General features: G+C 54.3%; 2 protein-coding genes across 7 annotated transcripts in view; one reads left to right on the forward strand and one right to left on the reverse strand.

Annotated features, from left to right (window-relative positions):
- Positions 1-674, forward strand: part of Sgsm2 (small G protein signaling modulator 2) — a 35,243-nt gene extending 34,569 nt beyond the window's left edge. For 2 of the 3 annotated variants that reach the window (XM_020162054.2, XM_020162055.2), the window contains 2 exons: positions 57-224; positions 451-674. In XM_020162054.2, coding sequence (XP_020017643.2) covers positions 57-224; positions 451-539 — 257 coding nt within the window. In that variant the 3' untranslated portion in view covers positions 540-674. The remainder of the gene's footprint in view (positions 1-56; positions 225-450) is intronic. The other variant, XM_074046595.1, reaches the window with a different exon arrangement.
- A 4,081-nt stretch (positions 675-4,755) lies between these two features.
- Mnt (MAX network transcriptional repressor) lies at positions 4,756-22,689 on the reverse strand. Of its 4 annotated transcripts, none has more exons than XM_074046598.1 (8): positions 21,678-22,689; positions 21,093-21,185; positions 20,431-20,637; positions 13,846-14,425; positions 13,243-13,284; positions 12,972-13,083; positions 8,540-8,732; positions 4,756-8,348 (listed from the first exon to the last, which is right to left on the reverse strand). In XM_074046598.1, the coding sequence occupies exons 2-8, from the start codon at positions 21,166-21,168 to the stop codon at positions 7,582-7,584; spliced, it is 1,977 nt and encodes a 658-aa protein (XP_073902699.1). In that variant the 5' UTR covers positions 21,169-21,185; positions 21,678-22,689; the 3' UTR covers positions 4,756-7,581. The 4 variants fall into 4 exon arrangements, with proteins under 4 accessions (XP_073902699.1, XP_073902698.1, XP_073902700.1 ...); XM_074046597.1 differs by having other exon boundaries at positions 21,093-21,188; XM_074046599.1 differs by lacking the exon at positions 21,678-22,689 and adding an exon at positions 21,320-21,609 and having other exon boundaries at positions 21,093-21,188.
- Positions 22,690-23,603: the final 914 nt, after the last annotated feature.

A 23,603-nucleotide genomic window follows, 5' to 3' on the forward strand; every position in this document is an offset into this window, starting at 1 on the left:
CTTAGCCCCAGCCCTGTGCTCAGGTCTGGTGAGTGCTAGCCCCTTTCTGCCCCCAGAGCTGCTGTATGAGGATGTGTTTGCAGTATGGGAGGTGATTTGGGCAGCCAGGCACATCTCATCAGAGCACTTTGTCCTGTTCATTGCCCTGGCCCTGGTGGAGGCCTACCGAGAGATCATTCGTGACAACAATATGGACTTCACCGACATCATCAAGTTCTTCAACGGTATGAACTGGTCTAGCCATGCTGGCTGCCCCCAGCAGTGGCATGGGGGCCTCTACTCCTGACCTGGGAAGAATTGGAGGGTTCTCAGGAATATCAGGGTCTCTTCCCCACAGGCAGATGTCAGAGCCCAGCAGGTAGACATGAAGCAGGGTAGTTAGCCACGGGGCTCTTCCCAACCTGCTACCCTGTCTCTGGGTCTTGCTACAATTATCCATATTTCCCCCAGAGCGGGCTGAACATCACGATGCCCAGGAGATCTTGCGGATTGCCCGGGACCTCGTCCACAAGGTGCAGATGCTCATTGAGAACAAGTGAGAGCTGTAGCCAGGGAAGCAGCATGGAGAGCCTGAGAACCAGGCCCCAGAGTTCCAGCAGGCAGAGGTGCAGGGGCATCACTGTCCAGACTGCCCCAAACCCCCAGGTGACCCCACCTACCCAGCTGTGTTCCTAACAAAAGTGACTGTGAGCCTGGGATCTGACTCTGGGCAGTGTTGGCCCTGCAGGGCAAGTCAGGGGGCCAGAATGCCCTCATACCAGAGCTGGGATAGGAGGGGTTGGGTTGGCCTCAGGGAGCAACTACCTTAGGGGACACCTATTCTGTTCCCCTCTCAAAACAACTGGGAGTAGTCCACTGCCACCTGCAGCCTCAGCCTGGACTGTTTCCCAATGCCTATTTCAAGTCAACCTGGGGCCCTTGTAGCAGGGGCTAGCAGGGCTATTGTGTCCTGGCCCCCACCTGGTGAAGTTGTATGGGGCAAGAGGCTCTGTGCTACATCTCTCTTTAGAGCCCCTTTGCAGTCCCAATAGAGCAGCTAGAACAGCTGCCCATTCAGGCATGTGTCTTAGGGGCAGGAGACTGGGACCACCTTCCAGGCCCTCCCCCTAAGACTCAGGCAGTCAGATGTGAGCCCTGGGTGGAAGCAGCCCACCTTAGCAGCACTGCCACTGGCCACCTGAGGTGACCCCTTACATTCCTTCATACTGCACAGTGCACCGCCGTGTGTCTGTACAGTGTCACTTCACTCTTACCATCCTGCCCTTGCTTTGTGCATTAGATACACCCCGAGACTGCGTAAGTGATGCTTTTGCCAGTAGGATGGTCCAGAATATAGTGAGAGTACTCACTCTCCAGAGGTGCCCAGGGTGATTCTGCAGGGAGGCAATCTTGTCACATCCTCTCCTCAGGGACAGGCCTCTGAGCTTCAGGGCAGCCATCGCCTGTTCCAGGAATCTGCCAAGACCCTGGGGCTGAGGGAGGTGGGTGGTGCCTTGGTTTCCCCAGTTTATCCCTGGTGAGAAACAAGGCTATCTCTGCCTTCCACATGCTTCTCAGAATGCTGAAATATTTAGGGACCCAGAAACCCCTTTGGAGGAGCTATACTTGGAGGTGTGCCAGAAAGGGCCCAGCCCTTGACCTGAGGCCTAGGCATGCTGCTTGCTCTGTCTGTCATTCCCATGTCCCCTGCCACCTAAACACATGCAAGCTAGGCCTCACTGGGCTCCCTCCTGCCCATCAGTGACCAAAGTCAGCAAGGCCTGCATTTGAGCATTTGAGAAACATGAGAAAGAGCCAGCAGCCCTCTGTAGACAGCACAACCCATGCTCACCCCTGCCCCTGGGCACTGCACGGCCTGTGTGGGGCCGGCCCACCCCTGTTGTCCATGAGTCCTTGGCTTCCACCAAGCACGGGTGGCCAATGTGTGCCTGCTTTAGTGACTCAGTGGTTTTGTGAAGAGCAGAGTGTGTGGTTGTTTAGCTCAGAAACTGTACACTTCAGTGTAACAGACCAATAAACACAGTATTTGGCGATGCTTGAGGCTCTGAGGGCTGTTTGTGTGACTGACACTAGACACTGAGTAACTGTGCATTAAGGAATTCTGTACACTCCACGAGGGGCCAGCTACAAAAGGCAACAATGGACAAAAACCAAACAGTTTCCTGTTGAAGGGGCCTCTAGTTTCTGGGCTTGATGGCATGGGTTGGTCAGAAAGTTAGTGGTAATAGCTATACCTCAAGTACTCAGAGCCCTGGGGGGAACCCTCATCCCAGAATCATGGTTCCATCTCAGAATGACCAGTGATGTCTCCAGCCTGTGGATGAGAATAGCTTCCTGATGTGCCTCTTTTTTTCTTTTTTTGTGGTACTGGAAATTGAACCCAGGGCTTCTAAGCTATGCCCCCAGCCCCTTATTACTCCTCTTGCCTCCACCTGCCTTCCTTCCTGCAGGAAGGAGCTAGACTTTGACTAGGAATGACAGGAGCCTCCAGGCCCCTTCTACCACCGGGGACTTGCCCCTCTGATCATGATTCCTATCCACTGATCAATGTCTCTTGAGATGCCTGGGTTAGGTGGAGCTCCCACACCTCTGGCCCCAGCCCCTTGATCCCATCCACTTCTTACCTCTCTTAAAATCCAGCAGAAGGCCACACGTGCAGGTGGCTCACACCTGTAATCCTAGCTACTCAGGAGACAGAGATCAGGAGGATCATGGTCCAAAGCCAGCCTGGAAGGTTGAGTGGCGTGAGGCTCTGAGTTCAAACCAAAAAAAAAAAATCCCACAGGAGGAGTTAGACCCTGCTGAGGCATGGAAAAGGAAAAGGTCTGGCTGTCCCTTCCTCTACTGCTGTTCCCACCCAAGTGCCACTGTTAACATGTTCAGTGGCTCCAGGTAAAAGATGGCAGTCACCCAACATGTTTTCTAGATACTCACTTTCAGCATTAGGGACTGTTGCCAACTCAAGAGCCAAAAATCCTAGCCCATGGTCCCAGAAGGCTGTTGGGACAAAAACAAAAAATAAGCTGCCCAGGTGAGAAGCCAGTTGACACAGGGAATTCTGGGGCCAGGGGATTTGAAAAGTCCTTCAGGGGAACATTCCCCACTCCCTGGCTGGTTCCATGGTTTACAGGAATCAGTTTCTTCTGCTGTGACCATCTAAAAGAAATTCACCAAAGACTTTAGTAGACTAAGGGCTGGTGGAGTGGCTCAAGTGGTAGAGTGCCTGCCTAGCAAGCATTAGGCCCTGAGTTCAAATCCCATGCCTCCAAAAAAAAAAAAAAAAGACTTGTGTAAAGTAGCCTGGCTCCTTCACACTCCCCTCCCTACTCTACCAGACCCTGGATAGGCTTTTAGTACCACAGGGAGTCCCACAGCCAAAACAGGACAGGTCTTCAGAGGGCAGGGGCCAATTTTCTGTGAGTAGGAAGAGCAAGAAGCCTGGTGGGCTCTAGAAACACCATCTCAGCAGATTCTCACGCTTCAGAAAACGAGTCCTCTCTTAGAGCAGGAGTTGGCAAATGGGAGTAACTGTAGTCATACTTGGGATTTTTGTTTTCCATTGCTCTGACCATAGGCCCCTGTCCTGCAGTGCTGAGGGAACTGTTGCCTACCCTCAATATGTAGCCACAGCCATTGGGTGATGCTGATCACCACTGCCAGGGCAGAATTTTCATCTGTGTCCCCCAGTACTAGGCACAGTGCCAGGTCTGAGAGGGAGTTCACAAAGGGTTACCCCGAATCAAGCTCTTCCTGGAGCTACCAGCAGAGGGAGCCCACATCTCACTAGTGAAAACGGCTGGGGAGACCCACAGTGGGAAGTGAACTGACCCTCACCTTTAGAGAACAGGACTCCAGCACATATGTGGCCACCACTCCCTTTCTCAAGGATAACCTCTTGCACAACCTTCCAGAAGAGAAACAGGGTCAGTTCTCCCTTCAGGGGCTGTGTCAAGAAGCCAGCCCAGTCTGCAGGTAAGCCCAGTTAACTGCTGCCTGACCTCATTCCTCACTACTTGCTCCAAAGACACAACCTGCCAAAGGTGTGGTTGTGGAGAGAATAGTTAGGGGGACAAGGGTCTTCATGTCCAGCTGAGAACATGGTTTCTTGGCCCCTGACCTCCAACCTCTTTCTCTTTTTGTTCCCTTCCGTGACTTTGCTGACTCCTGGGATGAACTGTGGCTTCTTAGGAAGCTGCTAACTGCTGGTGCCCAGATCCTGGACAGTCTCCCCAGTGTGTGTGTCCCTGGCAAGCCAGGATAAGGGTGCCAAATGCTAGGAGGAAAATTATATTGAGAGATCTGAAAGTAGCTCCAGTGAAGTTCCAGGCAACTATGTGACCTTAACAAGTTAACTGACCACCTCAAACCTGTTTTCTTATCTGCCCAAACGGGCTGGCTCTTGGCTTATTTACTTCGCTAAGCTGTTAAAAGATGAAAGGAGATAATGTTTGTAAAAATGCTTTGAGGAAGTATAATGCATTGCAAAAGCCTAAGACCAGAACTGCAGTCTAGGCTAGGAGGATCCAAATCTTTCTCTAAAATTGTCCTGGTGTGCTCCCTAAGCATCCCAGAGTAAGGACAGCCCATCCCCCTACCGGTTTTTTGTTTTGGCATTTTCAGAGTCCCTTAGGTAGCTCAGTCTAACCACCCATCCTCTTGCCTCAGCCTCCTGAGTACTACCTGCTTCTTGCTGGATCTTTCCCTGCCTCCCTTCGCAATAAAATGACCCAGATGCTGCAGGCTGGCAGCTCCACCTCAGGTTTCAGTGCAGGTTTATTTCAGATTTATATTTTATTCCAGGCAAGTGCTTATTACATGGATAATATTCATGTCTCAATACCTAAAGTCTTGGAGCATGAACAGCCACTAGAATACAGTTCAATAGTAAAAATACAATATGTACAAAATTAGGGTTTTTGTAGGCTTTTTTTTTTTCCCACACAGCAGATGTATCCAAACACATAAAAATCTCTACAGTCTGGGGTCGCTACAGTTTATATTTCAGGAAACGGAGACACAGTGACCGAGTCCTCACTGTAAACAAGGGCCACCTCTTTGGGGATTAGGGGTGGGACCCTGGGTTGGAGGGGAAGCAGCTGTTCCCAGAGAGCAGGGGTATGGTGACCCAACTACCCTCCAGGCATTCCCTGCCCTTCTTTGGCCCCAAAGAACCACTCTCCCCTTCTCCCCGAGGTAAAGACTCCCAGCCAGTGAGCCACTCCTAACATCAAAGGTAAAACACGCATGAGAGGTAAGATGTGTGTGTATGTGTCCCAGGCTGGAAGGGCTGGGGGGGAAGGGCCAGGCGGTCCCACGGGTGAGGACAGATATGGTCCTAACAGCTCTCAGAGGGGTGATGCCCAAGAAAGGGCCTGGAGGTGGCTGCCCACTCGGGCACACGGCATCACAGCATTCACAAACGACAACAAAAAACAACAGCAACAACACCCATCATCACCAATCTGGACATAGTCATTCGGCACTAGATTTGGAGGACCCCCTACTGGGGGATTGGGAGGGGGTAGAGCGGGTGGATGATGAGGTATCTGCAGGCCCCAAGGGCGACTGGCCAACAGGAGTTTGAACTCGAACTGGCTTCAGGATACAGGGAAAATGGGGGCTGGCAAGTTCACCAAAGTGCTCTGACTGTGCCAGCACCAGACTCTGCTCTTTCATTGTCACCATGGAGAGTGAAACCGGCCCCTCAGAGCCAGGGTGTTGGTGGAGGTGGCTACAGCTGCAGGAAGACAGCCAGCCTGTAGGGTGGAATTGCTGTGCTGGGTGGGGAGGGTGGGCTCCCTCCCACAGGCCTGAGGGTGGAGACCTGGTCCTAGCCTAGCCACCCTTTCCCCATCCCAGAAGACAAATGGGAATAAGAAAAACCCAGTCTCCAAGGCCAGGAACTGGAAGGGAGTCCTCAGGCATCTAAGGAGTCTTTATTTCAAGGGAGAATCTACTTAAGACCTTTGCTGGCCTCCTCAGTGAACTCCTGGGCACTCCAGGAAGATCCCAAGCTTTCCCTTGTTCCCTTGTCTGCCAGGCCCCCAGTGCAAACTTAACACCTAGGGACACTTGTTTCCTCTCCCACACGCAAAGGCCATTGGTAATGTGTCCAGTGGAGAGCTGAATGTGCACATGTGCGTGTAACTGAGTGTCTGACACAAGGCCACTTGTAATAAATATCCACATAAAAAGAGAAGCCAAAGCAGTTGGCCATGATAGTATCAGGGGTGCAGCATCCCCTAGCACAGGACTGTTATTCCTCCCAATCCCAAGCTCAGCCCTGTCCTGCCTAATTATAAGGCCCTTTCCACAGCAAAAGGTGGTGGCACATTGCAGTAGCCACCAGGGAGGGGCCTCAAAACTATCCCTGGAGAGATGAGGTCGTCCAGAGAAAGAGGGCAAAAGCAGCACTCCTCCATGGTCACTCACCCCCAGCTCTTCTCTCTAGGTCCCCAGGGCCTGTTCGGTGAGGGGTTCAGGGTTTTGGCTAACCCCCTGTATTCTAATTTCCTGATGCCTCAACAATGGGGCTTCTAAGCTCCTGGAACCAAGACCAGCTGCTGGTATCACCCATGCTGCAGGAGGCACCCAAACCCACAGAGGTGTCCCTCCATCCCTTGGGTGAGTGCACCGCACTGGGCAGATTACAGAACAGGGCGGGGGGTGTGAATGCCAGAGTGCGCCTTCTGAACTTCAGAACGTCAAATGCCAAGACCAAGGATGGGGATAGAGCTCCAGAGTAGCTCTTCTCCCAGGCCAGGCCCAGGCTGCAGGGACACTAGTGGGAGGCAGAATAGCCAAGTCCCGCCTTCCCCAGCCCCAATCTCAGCCTGCCCTTTGGAGGTCAAGAGACCAGTGGCAGGAGTGGGGAAGCTTGGCAACAGCTTGGGGTTTGTTTATTGTTGGTAGAAAATCGTTTTAAACCATTTCTACTGGAAGGAATCAGTGACTCCCAGTGGGTCAGAAAGCCCCAGGCCCAGACACCCACCTGTCCGGCCAGTCTCCAGACCAGCCACTTCTAGGATCTGTCACATATACTCAGAACAGGGCCCCTTACCACCATCTCCAGCTTTTAGGGCTAAGTGGCTTCAGTTCTGTCTCCCTCTTTCCCCTCCAAAGGCCCTAGAGGTGGACACTGAGGCTAGGGAAGGGAGGTCAGGAAGGGGAGGCTAGGGCATTCAGCCACCTCACCAGAGCAATAGTAGCAGCAGCACAGGAAGGCGGGCAGGGGAAGAAGCCAGAGAGCAAGGAGACCACATCACACTGATTTCAAGGGACAGGGTGGGGAGGCAGGAGTGGCATTGGAGCTGGCACCAGGCTGGACAGGTGCATGCCCACTACAGCATCCTCATCAGTCACTGTATCAAGTCCTAGTGAAGCAGGGAAAGCCCCTGCCCTGCCCCATGGGGGGGGTCCCTCCCTGGCTCAGAGTCTGTGCACCCCCTTCCCCTAGGAGGCCTGGGGGTGGTGTGGGTGGGACGGGCCTGGCCTGGCTGGAATGTGTGGAGCTGGTGGGTAGGAGAGGGGGGACAGGTCCCCCTCCCTGCCCCCACTGGGGGCCTCTGAGTGGCCTCATCCTCAAGCCAGCTTGAGTGTGCTGACAGGGAAAGAGGGCATGGTGACCATGGTCACAGGATTGAGCACTGTCTGGCCCACTAGCTGGGGGTGGTGCACTACCTGGGCCCCCACGGCTGGCTTTGCCATGACAGTGGCTGGGGGCCCCAGCCCGGCTGTGCCATTCACTTGCTGGTGTGAAAGGGTGTGGGCGATATGGCTCACCGCCACGGGCTGGCTCACTGCCACTGGCTGTGGGTACAAGGGCAGCTGGGAGCCGAGGTGGGCCACATGGTTGAGGGTGGCAGGGTGCACTGTGATGTGGCCAATGGGAGGCGTGGCAGGTGCCAGCTGCACAGCAGGGCTGGGGGCCGAGGGGGCGATATGGGCTATGTGCTTGCCGCCAGGCCCCTGTAGAACATGGTTCACAGTCTGGATGACTGAGGCGTGGGTGGTGGCCGTGTGGGCAATGACTGTGGAGCCACCTCCAGCTGTGGCCACCAGATGGGCCGGAGCTGGCACCAGTGCCTGGGCAGGGGTGGCTGGTGGAGGAGGAGGTGCTGGCAGAGGGGTTTTCTGCTGTGGCGGTGGCTGCTGCACAGGGAGGTGGGCAGGAGATAGGGCCACTGGGTGGGGATGGGGGTGGGAGTGGGGTGGCAAAGGTGCAGGGGTGGTGCTGGGGGGTGGCAGCGTGGACTTCAGCAGCTCCGGCTGGGGACGATGGCTCAGCTTAGGTGGGCCCAGGCCTGCCCGGTCCTCCTCCATCTCCTCGTCTATGTTGTCCTCACCTTCTGTGGGGGAACATGGGGCAGGGAACAGGTCAGAAAGGTGTGGGAAACAAGTGGCTGGAGGCAGACATGCCCCTGAAGGTTTTGGGATATGATGGGGCTGGGGCAGGTGGCATCTTTTCTAGTAAAACCTGCCCAGGGAAGCTGGGGACAACATTTGAAGGTGGTGGGAACAGCAGAGGGCTGGGGCTTACCAGAGGCTGTGGAGGTGGAGGCCTGGTCGTCCTCAGGCTGGCCAGTCTGCCGGAGCACTCGGTCAATCTCCAGCACGTCCATCCACTGGCTCAGCTCATGCTTGAGCTCTGCCAGCCGCTGCTGTGTGGCGATCTTTTCCCGTGCCAGTCGCTCCATCTCGTGCTCATACTCCTTCTCCTTCCTCTTCAGGGACTAGGGACATGAGGGCACTCTGAGCCACAGACACCATGTACTTCAAAACCAGTAGTGGCAAGCAGCCTGGCCTGACTGGGACTGCTGGAGACTTCACCTGCCTCCTGTTCTGCCCAATACAGGCACAGCATCCTGAGCACTGAGGGTTCCTGAGCAGGCTCCATTGAAAGCAAGCACAAATCCAAGCCAGCCCTGACCCAAGTATCAGGGACCTTTCCTACTCCCCCACCTTGACTTGGTCCTGAGGGGCTTCACTACCTCTTGCTTCATCTCTCCCTTCAACCTCTCTGCCTCCTGGATCACATTGGAAGCCTCTACCACTATTCTCATTCTTCTCAGTCATTGATGCTACAAGTTACCCTTCTTAGAACACATTTCCCAAAGAATCCAAGCAGATCCTACACTTTTCTCAACCTCATTATTCACTTATTCCCTTGTTAGCTTGGATTTTGGAGGATGACGGGCTGGACTTTATGACAGTGCCCACCCTTCTCTCCTTCCCATGACCTGCTTTCATCTCCTCTCTGGTTTTCCTTTGCACAGGTCTAAATGGCCAGCTCCCCTTCTAAACAAGTCTTGTTTGCTTGGTTTTTTTTTTTTTTTTCTTTCTTTCTTTCTTCCTAGTAGTACTGGGATTTTGAACTCAGGGCCTCATACTTGCTAGACAGGCACTGTACTACCTGAGCCACTCTGCCAGCCCATAAACAAGTCTTTCCAGTGCCTCCATGACCCTGACTGACACTTTATTAATCCAACTATTCTGTGTCTCATGGGCCTCTCTGTTGGCTGTTTCTCTTGGCCTAGTCGTGTCAGGACTGCTGTGTCCATCAGACAAGGCAAATGCTCCTACCTTTGCTGCCTCTCAAGTTCATTTCTCAACCTGCTCCTGAGCACCTAGCTTCCCAGGCTGCACATCCAGGTGCAGAGTCCACAAGGCTCTTCATACACCAGATCCACCAGCTTGTCTGCTCCAGCTCCAAGACCACAACTGAGTCCCCACCTCCTCCATGCCCTTCCCCAGTCCAAGGCCTCGCCAGGACACCTTCCTGTCTCATGAGCCATTCTGTGTTCATTAAACAGGAGAATGTCAAATGGGACTTCATCAGCCACTGGCTGGCATGTCCACCAAAGTATTTCATGTGTTATATTTTATCTTCCGACCTCAAAGCACACTGTTGCTCATCAATCTGCAAACGAAGATAAGAACTGCTATATACTTCACTATACCCCTGACCCTACCAGTGGCCAGGAAGTTTAAGCAGTGTGCTTACCAGCCCCTAGGTAAGGGCCTGTAAACCTGCTGCCCTCGTGAGCTCTGTCCTGTCTCATCCCTTAATCTCAAGAAGAATCACAGGAACCCGGCAGGCTAGAAATTCCCCTGCTTCCACTCCTTAGTGGCTATCTTACTGTTGTGGCAGCTTTTCCTGATTGGGAATGGCAACACCTTCACAATCCCACCCATATGATAAGCCCCCATCCCCTATGTTCCTCCTGCCCCAAACGCTTTGCATTTCTGACCTCACCACTAAGAGAAGCCTCAAACTATTACTGCCCTATACTGACCTTGACATGACTGACTTCTCACCAGTCCCAGACCACATACAGTTTAACCTACTTCTCCTCATTTCTGGTGGACAGACTAGAAAAATCTTCCCTTCTCGCCCCACACACCTGTGTGGCCTCTCACCTGGCTCTGTCCCTGAAGGCTAGACATGATATAAGAGGCCATATCAATGCCAGACCCTTGGTGACTCCGCCCTAACTTGAATCTGGTGGCTGGGGCTGGAAGCACCATCCTAAACTCTACCAGCTTGCAGGAGGCTGGACTTCCAAGTCAGAGAGAAAGAAGGTCAGGGACCAAATTCTCTTCTTTCCACCTGGTCCAGGGCATAGGCCTCCAAGTCCTCTGGAAAGTTCCTCCAGGTTATAGCTGTAGCCCACACTGTCCCATTTTTTTGTTTGTTGTGCTCCTGATCAAGCCCACAGCCTCACTCATGCTAAGCAAACAATCTGCCCACTGAGCTGTACCCCTAGTCCACATGGCTTCATTTTAAACCCACTCCCTTTCTGTGACTACCTGGATAACATGGCTCTTTTTCCTGTCCTTTACCACCTCCACTGTATCCTCACAAGCAGACCCAGGTCCTGTATAAATGTACTTAAAGGAATAAATGAACAAGTGACCTTGAGGGTTTCCAGAGTCCTGTGAGTTTTCTACTGTTTCTGCTTCATTACCAGAACCAGGACAAGCATTCCAGGACAGCCTGGGGTCCTTCCCACTTCCTAGTCAATCCAGACCCAGTCACTCTGCTGCTGCTATCAGTTTCTTTCTGGAATTATTTTCAAGTTCACATTATATGCACTGCTACTCACCCCAAGTATGCATCTATAAAGAGGAACTTGCCATTCTATTCTTCCTACTTCTCAGTAACAACTCCTGTTAATGTTTAGAGTGCCATGAATTATTTGCATGAACAATCTCAATTCTCCTATAACATCTGCATGACACAACCACTTCATGGAAAATGTCACAGCACCCGGTCCGATGGCTCAAGTCTGTAAGCCTAGCTACTTAGGAGGCAGAGATCAGAAGGATGCGATTGAAAGCCAGCCCGGGGGATAGTTTGCAAGACCCTATTTCAAAAATACTCAACACAAAAAAAGGGCTGGTGGAGTGGTTCAAGAGGTATTGCGCCTGACTAGCCCTAAGTTCAAACCCCAGTACCGCAAAAAAAAAAAAAAAAAAAAAAAGTCACAGCATACTAATAGGGATTTGCTAAGAGCTCGAATAGCTAAAACAATTACATTCAAGCCTAAATTCTTCAAAAATACTCCAAGGGAAAAAAGATATTCCGAAAATAAGCTATCAGGTCTTTCACAGTCTCCGGGGGACCCTCTGCAACCCGGGGTTGTTCTCCCGCCCCGCCCGGGCCCCTCGGGCTGCAAGAGGCCCCGCCCCTTCGGAGCACGCGCTCACCCACGCGGACCCCGGCTTTGCTGCGTCACTCCCCGCCAGCCCCACCCTCCCACCCCGTCCAGGATCCCCGCCCCTCGCCCAACCCAGCCAATCCAAGAGCCTGGCCCCACCCCTCCCGGTTACCGGGAAGAGAACTGGAAGTACGCCAGCTCCTCCCCCTCGCCGGGGAGGGCAGGCGGAAAGGCGCGTGTGCAGGAGGCTGGGGGCGGGGGGGGAGAAAGGAGGAGAGAAGTGACGTATCCTCTGCCCCCCCAGCAAGTCACACTCAGGTTACTTAGGGGCTGTGACCCCAGCGTCCGAAGCTTATGCCCTGCTAGACCGTTTTTGCCACCCTTCCCATGGGGGCTGTGCTGCTATCCTTCACCTCAAAATCTTCCCAAGTAGGCAGACTGGGAGACTCCAAAGCTCACCCCGCCCCCGCGGCAGGGAGCCCCTAGTCCCTCCCATTCCCCTAACGGCTCCAGGTCTCCTCGGCAGCCGAGCGTAAAAGCTCGCCCCATCCCCCACCGCCTCCCAGGCACGCGAAACCCTCAACCGGTTTCCAGGGAAACCGAAACTCCGGGCGGTCATAGCAACTGTCTTATCTGGCAGCTCCCCACTACCGCAGAGGGGCGCCAATGCCCAAGTGAGAGACATACGGTCAAAAGGGCCTCCTAAAAAAAGATCCCGGTTTTTTTCAACACAGGCGGAAGGCTTAATTTTTAAGGTTTAGTGATCCCGGGCTGCTGCTGAGATGGTGGCGCCTCTAAGTGCGTACCAATAGGATTCGAAGGCTTACATGTAATGGGGTGGGGTCTTCACCTGTGCGTCTGTGTAGCTGAAGACCACACCCAGGAGCCCCCTTCCCCACTAGCAACTCAGGCCGAATCAGGAACTAGGGTCCCGCCTGCAGGCTGGGAGGCGCTGGGTCGCTCTGCGCCCTTGACTCGAGCGAACGGGACGCGCTCGGGCAACAAGGTTTATAGCAAACCAGTCTACAGCGCGCACAGTCCCAGAGCAGAGCAGACGCAGCGAGGGAAAGGGGGCAGGGGACCGGAGAGCGCCAGAGCGCACGCGCCCTCCCACCAACCCCCCTCCCGGGCTGGGAGCCCCGCTGACGTCAGCTGGGCCATGTGCTCAGCGCCCGCGTGGAGGCGGGCGGGGGAGCCGGCGAGCGCGGGAGGGCGGGGCAGGCGGCGAGAGCGAAGGAGCGCTGCAGAGCGGGAGGAAGCAGTAGCTGCGGTCGTCGCGGCGCCGCCCTGCCCAGCTTCCCTCCCCCATACCTGGATGTACCGCAGCGCCGTCCGCAGTACGCTCAGATTCGACGTCTTCTTGTCATCCACATTGGGGATGTTGCGCTTCAGGGTCTCAAAGCATTCCTTCAGATGGGCCCTCCTGGGGAAAGGGAGCAAGCGCCTGGTCAGCCAGCGCCGGGGGGGAGGGGGAGGGCGGTGGTGGAAGGAAGGCCCCTGGGGAGCGTTGGGAGAGCAAGGGTTGGGTGAGTCCCGGGAGCTGGCCCGTCGGGCCCAAAGTCACACACGCACGCACACACACCTGTTTTTCTCCAATTTGTTGTGGACTTCTCTGGTTCCGATCCTGAAACCCAGACAAGACAGGAGGCTCAGGGAGGAGGGCCCAAATAGGAAGCCTTCCTGACCCCCACCACCCCCTCAAATGCCACAGGCTTTCTGTTCCCAACATTCTCTCTATAAAAGCAGCAATGGCAAGTGTTTGCCCTGTGCTGAGCCCATTCCTCTTCCTTCCCTCCCTGAACATCTATGTTCGTAATTCACAAGCCCTGTACCCTTCCATCCCACCCAGTCAGCTGAGGAGACAGAAGGCATCTTGGGACTCAGAGGAAGCAGCTTGCTGAGTCTGACCCCTACCCAAGAGGCCTATAATCCAGTACCCTATCCAGAGGTCTGGAAATACCATAAGCCCCAGCCTTGGAGGGGGTCAGACAACACATGAGAACAGTGGACAATGACCACTCATTCCCAGTCTAGAGCACTGTGAGAATGTGTTCAAATACAGGAGGAGCTTCTAGACATCTAGAAGGGAGGACATCTAGAAGGGCTAGCTTCTCTTGCACACACAGCCCAAGGGGTGGACAGATCTCTCCATCCCACCAGCCCCACTCTGCCAAACCCCACTCACCCCCCAGGCCTCTTCTTCTGTTCACTGGATTTGGCTTCTTCAGCTGGTGCCAACTTCAGGGTCCCAAGAGTGGGTGGGGGTGGCTGCTGGGGGGCCAGCTGAGGCTGGACTCCAGGATGCGGTGCTATGGTCAGGATGGGTGTGGGGAGGGGTTGCAGAGGCTTGGGGCTGCCAGTGGGTGCAACAGTGGTCTTCGAGTCTGGCAGTAGGGGAGCAGGGGTGGGCAACTGTGGCCGAGCAGGCAAGGGGGCAGGCTCCTTAATGCTAAGTCCAGGGGTACTGACCAGGGCTGGCTGACGTGGCGCCAGGGGTAGAGGCTGGGCTGCAGGGGGCAGTGGTGGGGGCGGGGGCAGTGGCTGGGCAGAGTTGGTCACTACTGGAATAGGAATGACAGTCAATGGGGTAGGGGTGGCAAGTGGTGGTGGAGGTGCTGGTGGGGGTGCTGGTGGGGACAGGGGTAGGGGTGGTGCCTCGATGCGGGGTTCTTCCACAGGTAGGGCATGTGCCAGCCTGGCCAGGCTACTGGCCTTCTTCTGCTCCTGCTCCCGCTCCCGCTCCAAGCGAAGCCGCTCCTGCTCCTCTACACAGAGAGAACACATGGGAGTCTCAGCAGGACTGCAGGTCCTAGACCCTGATTTCACTTGTCCTCCAACCCAAAGTCACTGCTGACCTGTCCCAGGCAGTGTTCAGTGATACCCCACCCAGTCTGAGACACTACATACACCTAAGTATGTCCAGCCAGGCACTGGGACAGTGGTGGCTGGGACACAACAGACAACAGTGAACAAAGGTGGCTTACTCCCTGCCACTGCGGAACTCATAGTCTGGGGCTGTGATGGGGCAAAAAGTAAAAATGCCAGGCTACGGAAAGGTAGGGGTCCAAAATGCAAGTAGAAGTTAAGACAGGGTTCTGCAGGTCTGGCAACCTAAAGCTTGGGGGGGGGTGGGGTAGGCAGGTATTCAGCAAGGAGAATCTGGAGCAAGAAGGCTAATTAATGTGTCCAAGGGGAACAGATGAGGAGGTTGAAGAGCTGTGTAGAGGCCAGGTCACAAAAGAGTGCTTAGGCCACTACAGGAAAATAGAAGGGGATGCTGACAGATCACAGCTTCTGTGGAAGACCTTCCACAGTATTTGCCTTGCACCTGCTAGAGGTAGACAGTACCTTCATTCCACTGATGTGATCAGTGAGCAGAGAGGCACCTTGATTTGTTGAGGGTTACACAGCAAGACTCTTGACACCTAGCTGGACGCTCTGTACTTGCTGTGTCAATATAAGCTCACTAGGTGTCTTCTCACATACAGTCACACCTCCCATCCTTACAAGAGTCCCATGTCACAGGCAGGGCAGGGGCATCACCTTTACTTCATGAAGAAATGGCTCAGGACTTCTAACTCCCAGGCTAGGTTTGGTCAGGGATCATTCACCAACACACTTGCCCCTTATAGGATTCATTTCTCTCAACCCCCTGTGTTTCCACCACCAGCAGCAGCACAAACTAGAAAGGTAAGAGACAGGCAGAAAGGAAGGCTGGGCTTTTTAGTACAGGCCAAGCAGGGCCATGGACTCAGGCCACCTTCACCATCACTTCCTTTAGCATCTCTGCTGAAAGTCCAGCAGGAAGGTGAGGCCTTCCAGCTCAAGAAAGAGGAAGGGGCAGGGCCTCTCCTCACCTCCCCACTTCCTTGTCCTGTCTCAGGCTCCAACTATTAGGTTCCCTGGCTACAGGGCTGGGCCATTCCTAGACCAGGGAGGAGCTGAACAACCAGCCCCTTCCTCCTACACATTCACCAGTGCTGACAGCATAGGTGACAACACAGGGGTGGACACACCCCAAACATACTGCCAGGTGGGGCTGGGGGCCTAGTCCTCCCTACAGAGCAGAGGAGCAACTCCCTGGCCAATGACACCTTCAGAGGTTCCAGGCCCTGCCCAGCAGGGAAAAGGCCATAAAAGGAAGTAGGGAGGAAGTGTTCCAAGGGAAGCCCTCAGTGGTTTCCCAGCAGTCAGAGCTCAGGGCTGCCGGTCAGTGGGCCTCTTCCAATCACCCCTTCCCCTCAGGAAAGAGAGCTGCCAGGCTGGGTAGGCCTGCTCCGGCATGAGGAGGCCTTGCTCTCCTAGGTCTCTCCTTGCCTGCACAGGCTTAGGTTACAGCCCCAGAGAAAACCAGCTCCCTGTGTTCCAGCTTCCCACAAACCACACTGGCAAAGATACCTGCTGAGTTCCCACTAAAGACCCCTGGCAGGCCTGGCATGGAAAATCCCCTACCAGCTCCTCTCAAAATGATCTCAGTGCCTAACACAGCCCCCACCTCCACTCCTGTCAGTGATTTAGGACCCAAACTTTCATTAGCTTTGGGGCAAGTACTCCACTGTCCACAGGCAGAGGGACAGACAGGGCCTCAAGGCCAAGTATCCTTGGAGTCTAGACTGAAAATAAACACTATGGTTTTTTATTTTTGTTTTGTTTTGTTTTTTGGCAGTACTGGGGTTTGAACTCAGGGTCTCACACTTGCTAGTTAGGCATTCTATCACTTGAGCCACTCTGCTACTCCTTTTTTGTGTTGGGTATTTTCTTTTTGGCAGTACTGGGGTTTGAACTCAGGATCTCATACTTGCTAGGCAGGCACTCTATCACCTGAGCCACTCTACCAGCCCTGTGTTGAGTATTTTCCAGATAAGGTCTCAGGAATTATTTGCCTAGGCTGGCCTTGAACCTGGATCCTCCTGATCTCTGCCTTACAGGTATGAACCAGTGCCCAGCAACCCCATGTGGGTTTTTTTGGCGGTATTAGGGTTTGAACTCAGGACCTTTACCTTGAGCCACTCCTCAGCCCTTTTTGTGATAGGTTTTTTCAAGATAGGGTCTTATGAACTATTTGCCAAGGCTGGCTTCAAACCAAGATCCTACTGATCTCTGCCTCCTGAGTAACTAGGATTACAGACCTGAGCCACCAGTGCCTGGCAACCCCATGTTTTAAAGCAAGTTCAAAGCTCACCTAGGAGGTGGTAACCTCCTTCTCCCCTCCCCTTTCTCCCAGAGCCAGGAAGGTTCACTTCACAGGTGCCAGAAAGGACCTTGGTGAATGGTAAAGTAACATCACATCTGGCCCAGCATGAAAAATCCTGATTGCAGTGAAGAAGGCTGCCCCCAGTCAAAGCCAGCTACTAAAGCTCTGTCTCCCTCCCCTATTTCCCACCCACAACTACCTTCCCCAGTGCACTGGAGGGCCAAACACATTGGTGGGTGCTAGGGCCGCTCTCAGGAGCAATCTGCATTGAAGAACAGATTTCAGAGAATGTTCTTCACCCACAGGTGCATTCCTCACTCACATACATGCACACTACACCTTCCCTGGGCTCTACTCAGACACTGCTCCCAAGGAATTTAGCAGGTCTCTCTGGGATAATTCAAGACCAAAGACTAGGAAAGCACACACATAGAATAGTACTGCCTGCAATCTTTCTAAGCTACCATGGCCCAGAGACTCACCAAGCACAGGACTCCATCCAGCTTGAGGGATCTACACACTGTGACTCTGAATGTACACAGGAGTTCCCCTCCTTCTACATGCTACCAGGAAACTTGGCACATAAGGCAACCCAGGATGGGACATAGTCAGGAGCCTCTGAACGCCATGGTCAGCTCCCTCCAACCAAGGCAGAAGAAATTCCAAGTCACCTCCATGAGGAAAGATCAGACCTGCTGAGCACCAGGAGGGCCTTGCCCTTTCCTCTCTTCTCTCTCACACATGCTCACATGTGCACCCATCCTCAGGTTCATCATGTGAGCAAACTGTCTGGTCTAGGCAAGAAACCTGCCTTTGAGGTTGAAGGAGGGATGGACAAGAGGATCTTTGTTCAGATTGATCATCAGGGAAATACCCTTGGAGAGCAGTTCCGGTCAGCAGATTCACATCCCACCTTGTCCTGTCCATTCTTCTTGATTTAGGTCTAAGAATGGAACTTTAAGAGGGAAAAGACAACAGGTGCCGGTGGCTCACACCTATAATCCTAGCTAGTAAAAAGGCAGTGATCAGGAGAATCATGGTTCAAAGCCAGACCCAGGCAAATAGTTCAAGAGACCCTATCTTGAAAAAGCCCACCACAAAAAAGAGCTGTAGAAGTGCCTGCATGAGACCCTGAGTTCAAACCCCACTGCTGTCCCTCACTCCCTAGGCCCCCCAAAAAGAAGAGGAAGAAGAAAGTGAATTCTGGAGATTAAATTACTAAGATCAAATTTGGTTATCTCTATTCAGGAGCTCTCAGATATGGCTTTCCAATTATCCAGCTCCTAAGATCCCTGATCCAGCACCAAAAGCTGTGACCCAGCAGCTGAATTTGCTAGTCCCCAGTTCTTACCACTCGGGGGAGGGGCAAGGCTCTGCAACTTCTTAGGAGAGCTTTTCCTTGGTTCCTTGGCAGAGCTGCTGACATCATCCCCCTCCAACTTATTGGTCAGCTCTGGGCTTAATTGGGCAAGGGTAGAAGGATGACAGTGATGGTTTCGTCCCCTTCCCCCTTATGGCCACTCAGCCTTCAGCTAAGGGAGGGTGAAATGAGAGTTCCCTGAAATAGCAGTGCCAATCCTGGTCACCTTTAGGACAGTGAATGGTACACCCCCGGGACACGACTGGCACTCTTAATTGTATTGTGTTGACGGAGGCAGCATGTGACTTAATGCATGGTCTGTCCCCCACCACTGGGACCACACACAGGACATTCTAGTTAACCACTGGCACTGTCCATTGCCTGACCCTGCTGTGGACCCCAAAGCCAAGAGGGAGAGGCGTGTGGGCAGATGTCCCAGCTCATGAGTTCCTTGAACCCAAAGATCTAGATCTGGCACATTTCTAGTGACTCTTGACCTTGAGAGGCCAGTCCAGTCTGACTAGGCCTGCGGACCCGCAGCTCTCCCGCCCCTTGCTTAGCTACAGCTCCCCACCCCCACCCCCGCCGCCGCGGTGGCGGCGGCACAAGCTGCAGGCGCGCGCGCACAGAACACACACTACTACCTCCTGCATGACTCATCATTGAAGCAACAATAGGCAGAGAGAAAGGAAAGGAGGGCGAAGCACTCGCTTCACCACAACCCAGCCAGCCGGGGGTTCTAGGGAGGTTGGGAAGGCACAGGAGTCCCTGGGAACGGCGCACACACCGTTCGGCGCTGAGGCCCTGGAAACAGTCTGGAAAGCGAGCCTTTCCCCCTCAGTCCCTACTTCTGCAGCACCCTGAAGCTAGGGACCACCACCAAGGGTACGTAGGAACAGGAGCGTAAAATCCCCGATTCTCCGTTACTATGAGGAAGGGCTAAAGTTTGCCCCTTCTGGATCTGGATCATTCCAGTGTGGGCGCGAGTGTTTTGAGGAAGCCTTAGGGAGAAAGCTTTAGGGGTCAGAAGGGAGATGTGAGTTCTAAATGTCTTGACACCCTGAGATTCTGAGGGTTCTCCTCGCCTTAGGAGTAAAAATAGGTTGCAGACTAGAACCAAGAGGTGAGCGCGGCTCCTCCTTCCCAGGGCAAGAATCTCCCAGGGAGATGCCCAGCGGCCAAAACCAGGGCCCAACCCGGCGCAAGGCCCCTGGCTAGCCCCGCCCAGGCCCCGCCCCCGGCAGAGCTTGAGGCTGTAGCAAGGAGGGGCTGGGCCGCGCTGTCCCCAGCGGGAGTGTCCCCCGTGCACGTGGTAGGGGGCGGGGCCCATCCACGTCACCACCCGGTGTAACCAACGGGCTTGGGATGCAGGCACACGCAACATTCCAGCCGAGAGCGGGTTTGGAACACGCAGACACGCCACATTCCACACCGGCTACAGCGGGGCTCAAAGAGGGGGGCCCAGAGGCTGCCCCCAGCGACCCGCGGGGCATTATGAGACACCCAATCAGCCCGGCTCTCACCCAAACCCCCTGACGCGCGACCCAGCCCAGCTCTGGGAGGCGGGGTCAGGCGGGGCTGGCCAGAATCATAAGACACGCGATGTCATTTCATTCTGCAAAGGCCGCCTCCGCCCCAAGCGGAGCGTAGATCTGCCGGGAGCGCCCCCCGCACCCTCCTGCCGGGGCCAGGGAAGCCGGAGAGCTGCTCTGCGTAGAGTAATCCCCACCCCCACCCCGTTACACACACGCCCACTCGTGTGCTGTACACACACCCGTGTACACGTCCGTTCATCCGTCTCTCCGAGGCTCTCATCACACATCCCCGTGCACACACGCACGCACGCACACGCGGATCTGCCACCCCCACGCAACACCATCCCTCACCCCACCCCCAGCTCACACATCCTCAGTGGTATGGAGGGAGCTGCCGGCCCATGCGAAAAAAGGCCCCCACGGAGGGTACACCAGGGTGCCAGGCAGCTGGGGTGGCGCCCGCAGGAGCCCAGTCTCTCGCTGCATGTTAATGAATTCATTAATTATTTTCACTGCCCACATCACTCCTCCCGGGCGGCGGCTCCTGCGGAGAACGGTGCGCTGACCAGCTTCTCATGCCACCCACAAGAGGGGCCTGCTTGCGGTTTTGCATGGGTTCCGGGACCCGGGTCACTTGCCTCCCCTTACCCGGTGCCCCAGGGGCCCAGCCCGGCCGCTCACCACGTGCTCTCTGTTGTTGCTGCGCTTGCCATTCCAGGAAGCGGGCCGCCTCCAGTAGCGTCTCTATGCTCATCGCGCCGAGAGCGGCCGGGGGCGCGCCGGGGCCAAGTCTGCGGCCCGCGAGCCAGGAACAGGTCAGGCTGGCGGGCGGGCAGGAGGAAGGGATCACCTCCGGGGGGCGACAGGGCTGGGCGGCGCAGCGCACTCCTCAGGAAAGAACGGGGGAGCACAGGGAGAAAAATCAATGTCTCCCAAAATATTTGCAAAATGTAAATTTGCAAATTGAAAATTTTTGATGCAAAAAAAAAAAAAAAAAGGCGGCACTGCCTCCCTCCTTCCCCTCCCTCTCTTCCTCCTTTCTGATGCCTCCCGCCCCGCGGCCCTCGGGAGTCCCGCCGACAAGAAAAGGCTTTGCAACAAGATGGCGAGGAGGCACCGACACACACAACAAGGGAAGGAGCCGCGCTGCCCCCGGCCGCCGCCCCCGCTACTACACCGGGGCCGCAGCCAAAGCCCGGACCGGAGCCCCCGCCCGCAGGGCCGCGGCGTCTCACGAAGGGAGGGCGGGGTCGCGCGCGGGCTGGTCCCGCCCACTATAGACGGCGCGCGCACACGTGTCCTGAGGCGGGGGGGTAAGAGAAGATGAAGCTGGGTTTGCGAACTGTATTTCCGCTTTTTCTCCTCGCTCCGCCCCGGTTGCCAGCCACAAGTTGAGCAAGGGGTGCGTGCTCGGGTCATTCACGACGAAATCTGTCCTGCTGAAGGGTAGGAATAATGGAAAATTAAAGACTTAGGTTAGCTGAAATAAGTCTCCCAGGTTAGGGAAACCTACGGCCTGACCTCCTAGATCTCTATCCCCACCCACACGCGACCTAAATCCCGTAACTACCCGGCTGTTGCAATTCCCCCGGGATCCGCTCCTGGGCGGAGCTAATGGCAGCGGAACAAGGCGGAGGGAGTGAAGGGACGATCCGGTTCCTTGTTTTGTCTCCGTTCCTCCCCCCGCAGTGCGTTCGCATCCTATTAGACTACGTCACCCGGCCGCAGGCCAATGGGTGGGCAGAACAACACGGCATGGAGCAGCTCCACATGGACACCCCGCACCGCCAGTCTTGTGCTTAAAGGGCCAGTGTCTGCAGGGTCACATTAGAGCGTGCGGAGGGGGCCCCTGGATTGAACATAGAGTGAGACAACTAAAGGGAAATTTCGCAATCGTGCCCTAACCTACCCTCTTACTTAGCACCAACCTATTTAAGAGCAAGTCTTTCTCTTCCTCTAAAGTCTTGTCTTTGTCCACGCGTGTCTGGTGCTACCATTCTGCTACTGCAAGAAGCCACCTTTGCTCTGGGGCCAGGAGGACGGCGGTCAAAGCGAAACGTCCACTACCCAGACCAAGGGGGCGTGGTCCGAGTCGGGAACAACAACGTGGAGGGCGGAAGCCCGGCCTTCCTGGCCGCTGGGCCACAGAGGCCGCAGGCGGGGCGCGGGGCGGGGTCATTGCGTCTGGACTGAACCGCGCTCTCCCGGAGGTGCGCCCTTCTCTCCTCTTCCTGGCTCCAGTGCTTAAGGGCGCCCTGGGTACAATCAGAAAGTTAGACCTTTGAGGTCAGCATGCCCAAATCCTCTCAGTTTAGATGAAGAAACTAAAGCGCAGAGATAGGAAGGGACTTGTTTAGGATCACTCAGTATTCCAGCTGCTCCTTGCCCCCTGAGGAAGAGCATTTATCCACGACCCCACCGGCCACTCTTTGAAGCCAATTCTAAGGCAAGACCCTCAATTAAAAAAACAAACAAACAAACAAACAAAAACCAAGGACTATCAATCAAACTGTTTGTCAGGAAAGGGTCTGAACACTTGACACATTGTGATTGGGACAACAGAAATTTCCTTTGCCTGAAGCCTAACCCCACAGTACTTTTTTTTTTTGATGGAGGCCACACAACCCCCACTAGTGCAGTTGGTAGTGAGAGATACCCTTCAGCTGAAGGCATATTTGGGGCATCCTAGAGCTTATCCATTTCTGCTGTCCCAATGCTAGGCAAAGGACATAACCTCAATTACTGTTTCAAATTCCTTGCTTAACCAGTTAAAGTAGAGTAGGAGCATGCCAGTGGTTTCAGTATTCTGGAGCCTGGGCTTCGTCACAAAATGCCATCAGGCAAACCTTTATGAGGGCGCTGAAGTAAGCCACCCTGATAATCCATCCCATCCACACTGTGTCCTCAGAGGTGTATGTGTGCAGATTTTGGGGACTAGCTGAAGAGCCAAGAGCATGGAAAGCTAGTGTAAACAATACTTGCTGGTTTTACTCCTTTCCTTTGTAGACATCATAATGCATCCCAGGGAAAGAAAATCTTGGCATATTTAATGCCCCAGCATCTGGAGCTAAGAATGAAGAGGTCATCACACACAGTTTGTCACTGCTTATGACAACACTGGTGCAAAGGGAGATTAGAACACAACAGCCCAGTACTTCTCCACAGGATGAGTGCCTTTTTCCTAGCCAGGCTAGATCAGTGCTGGCCCTGACAATGCTTTCTTTAGTTTGCCATCTGTTTGGCAGGTGTGGTTAGGCCTGGCCCACTCTGCACAAGTAGAGAAAATGGGAAATTCCAAGGCAATATTGAGGCGGGATGTAGGGGGCCAAACACTAGACAGCATAGTGATCTGAGATGATGCTATTGACCAAGTTCTTATTTTGCTTGGAGTTAGCATAGAACCACTTAGCTCAGAGAGCCTCTAGCGACAGTGTCCTCTGCGCTCCTCAGGTGGTCATGGCACTTATACAGACCTAACATCTTTTCTAGAAGATGAAGTCTTTTTTCTTTTTGGCAGTACTAGTGTTTAAACTGAGGGTCTCATGCTTGCTAGGCAGGTGCTCTACCACTTGAGCCACTCTGCCAGCCCTGTTTTGTGTTGTGTATTTTTTGTGTGTGTGGAACTGGGGTTTTGAACTCAGGGCCGTCACCTTGAGCCACTCTACCAGCCTTTTGTGATGGGTTTTTTTTCCAGATGGGATCGCACAAACTATTTGCCCGGGCTGGCTTCAAACTGCAATCCTCCTGAACTCTACCTCCTGAGTAGCTAAGATTATAGGCATGAGCTACCGGCATCTAGTTTGTGTTGGGTATTTTTGAGGTAAGGTCTCTGGAACAATTCACCTGGGCTGGCT

The sequence above is a fragment of the Castor canadensis genome, chromosome 11 (assembly GCF_047511655.1).
Source record: "Castor canadensis chromosome 11, mCasCan1.hap1v2, whole genome shotgun sequence".
Lineage (NCBI taxonomy): Eukaryota > Metazoa > Chordata > Mammalia > Rodentia > Castoridae > Castor > Castor canadensis.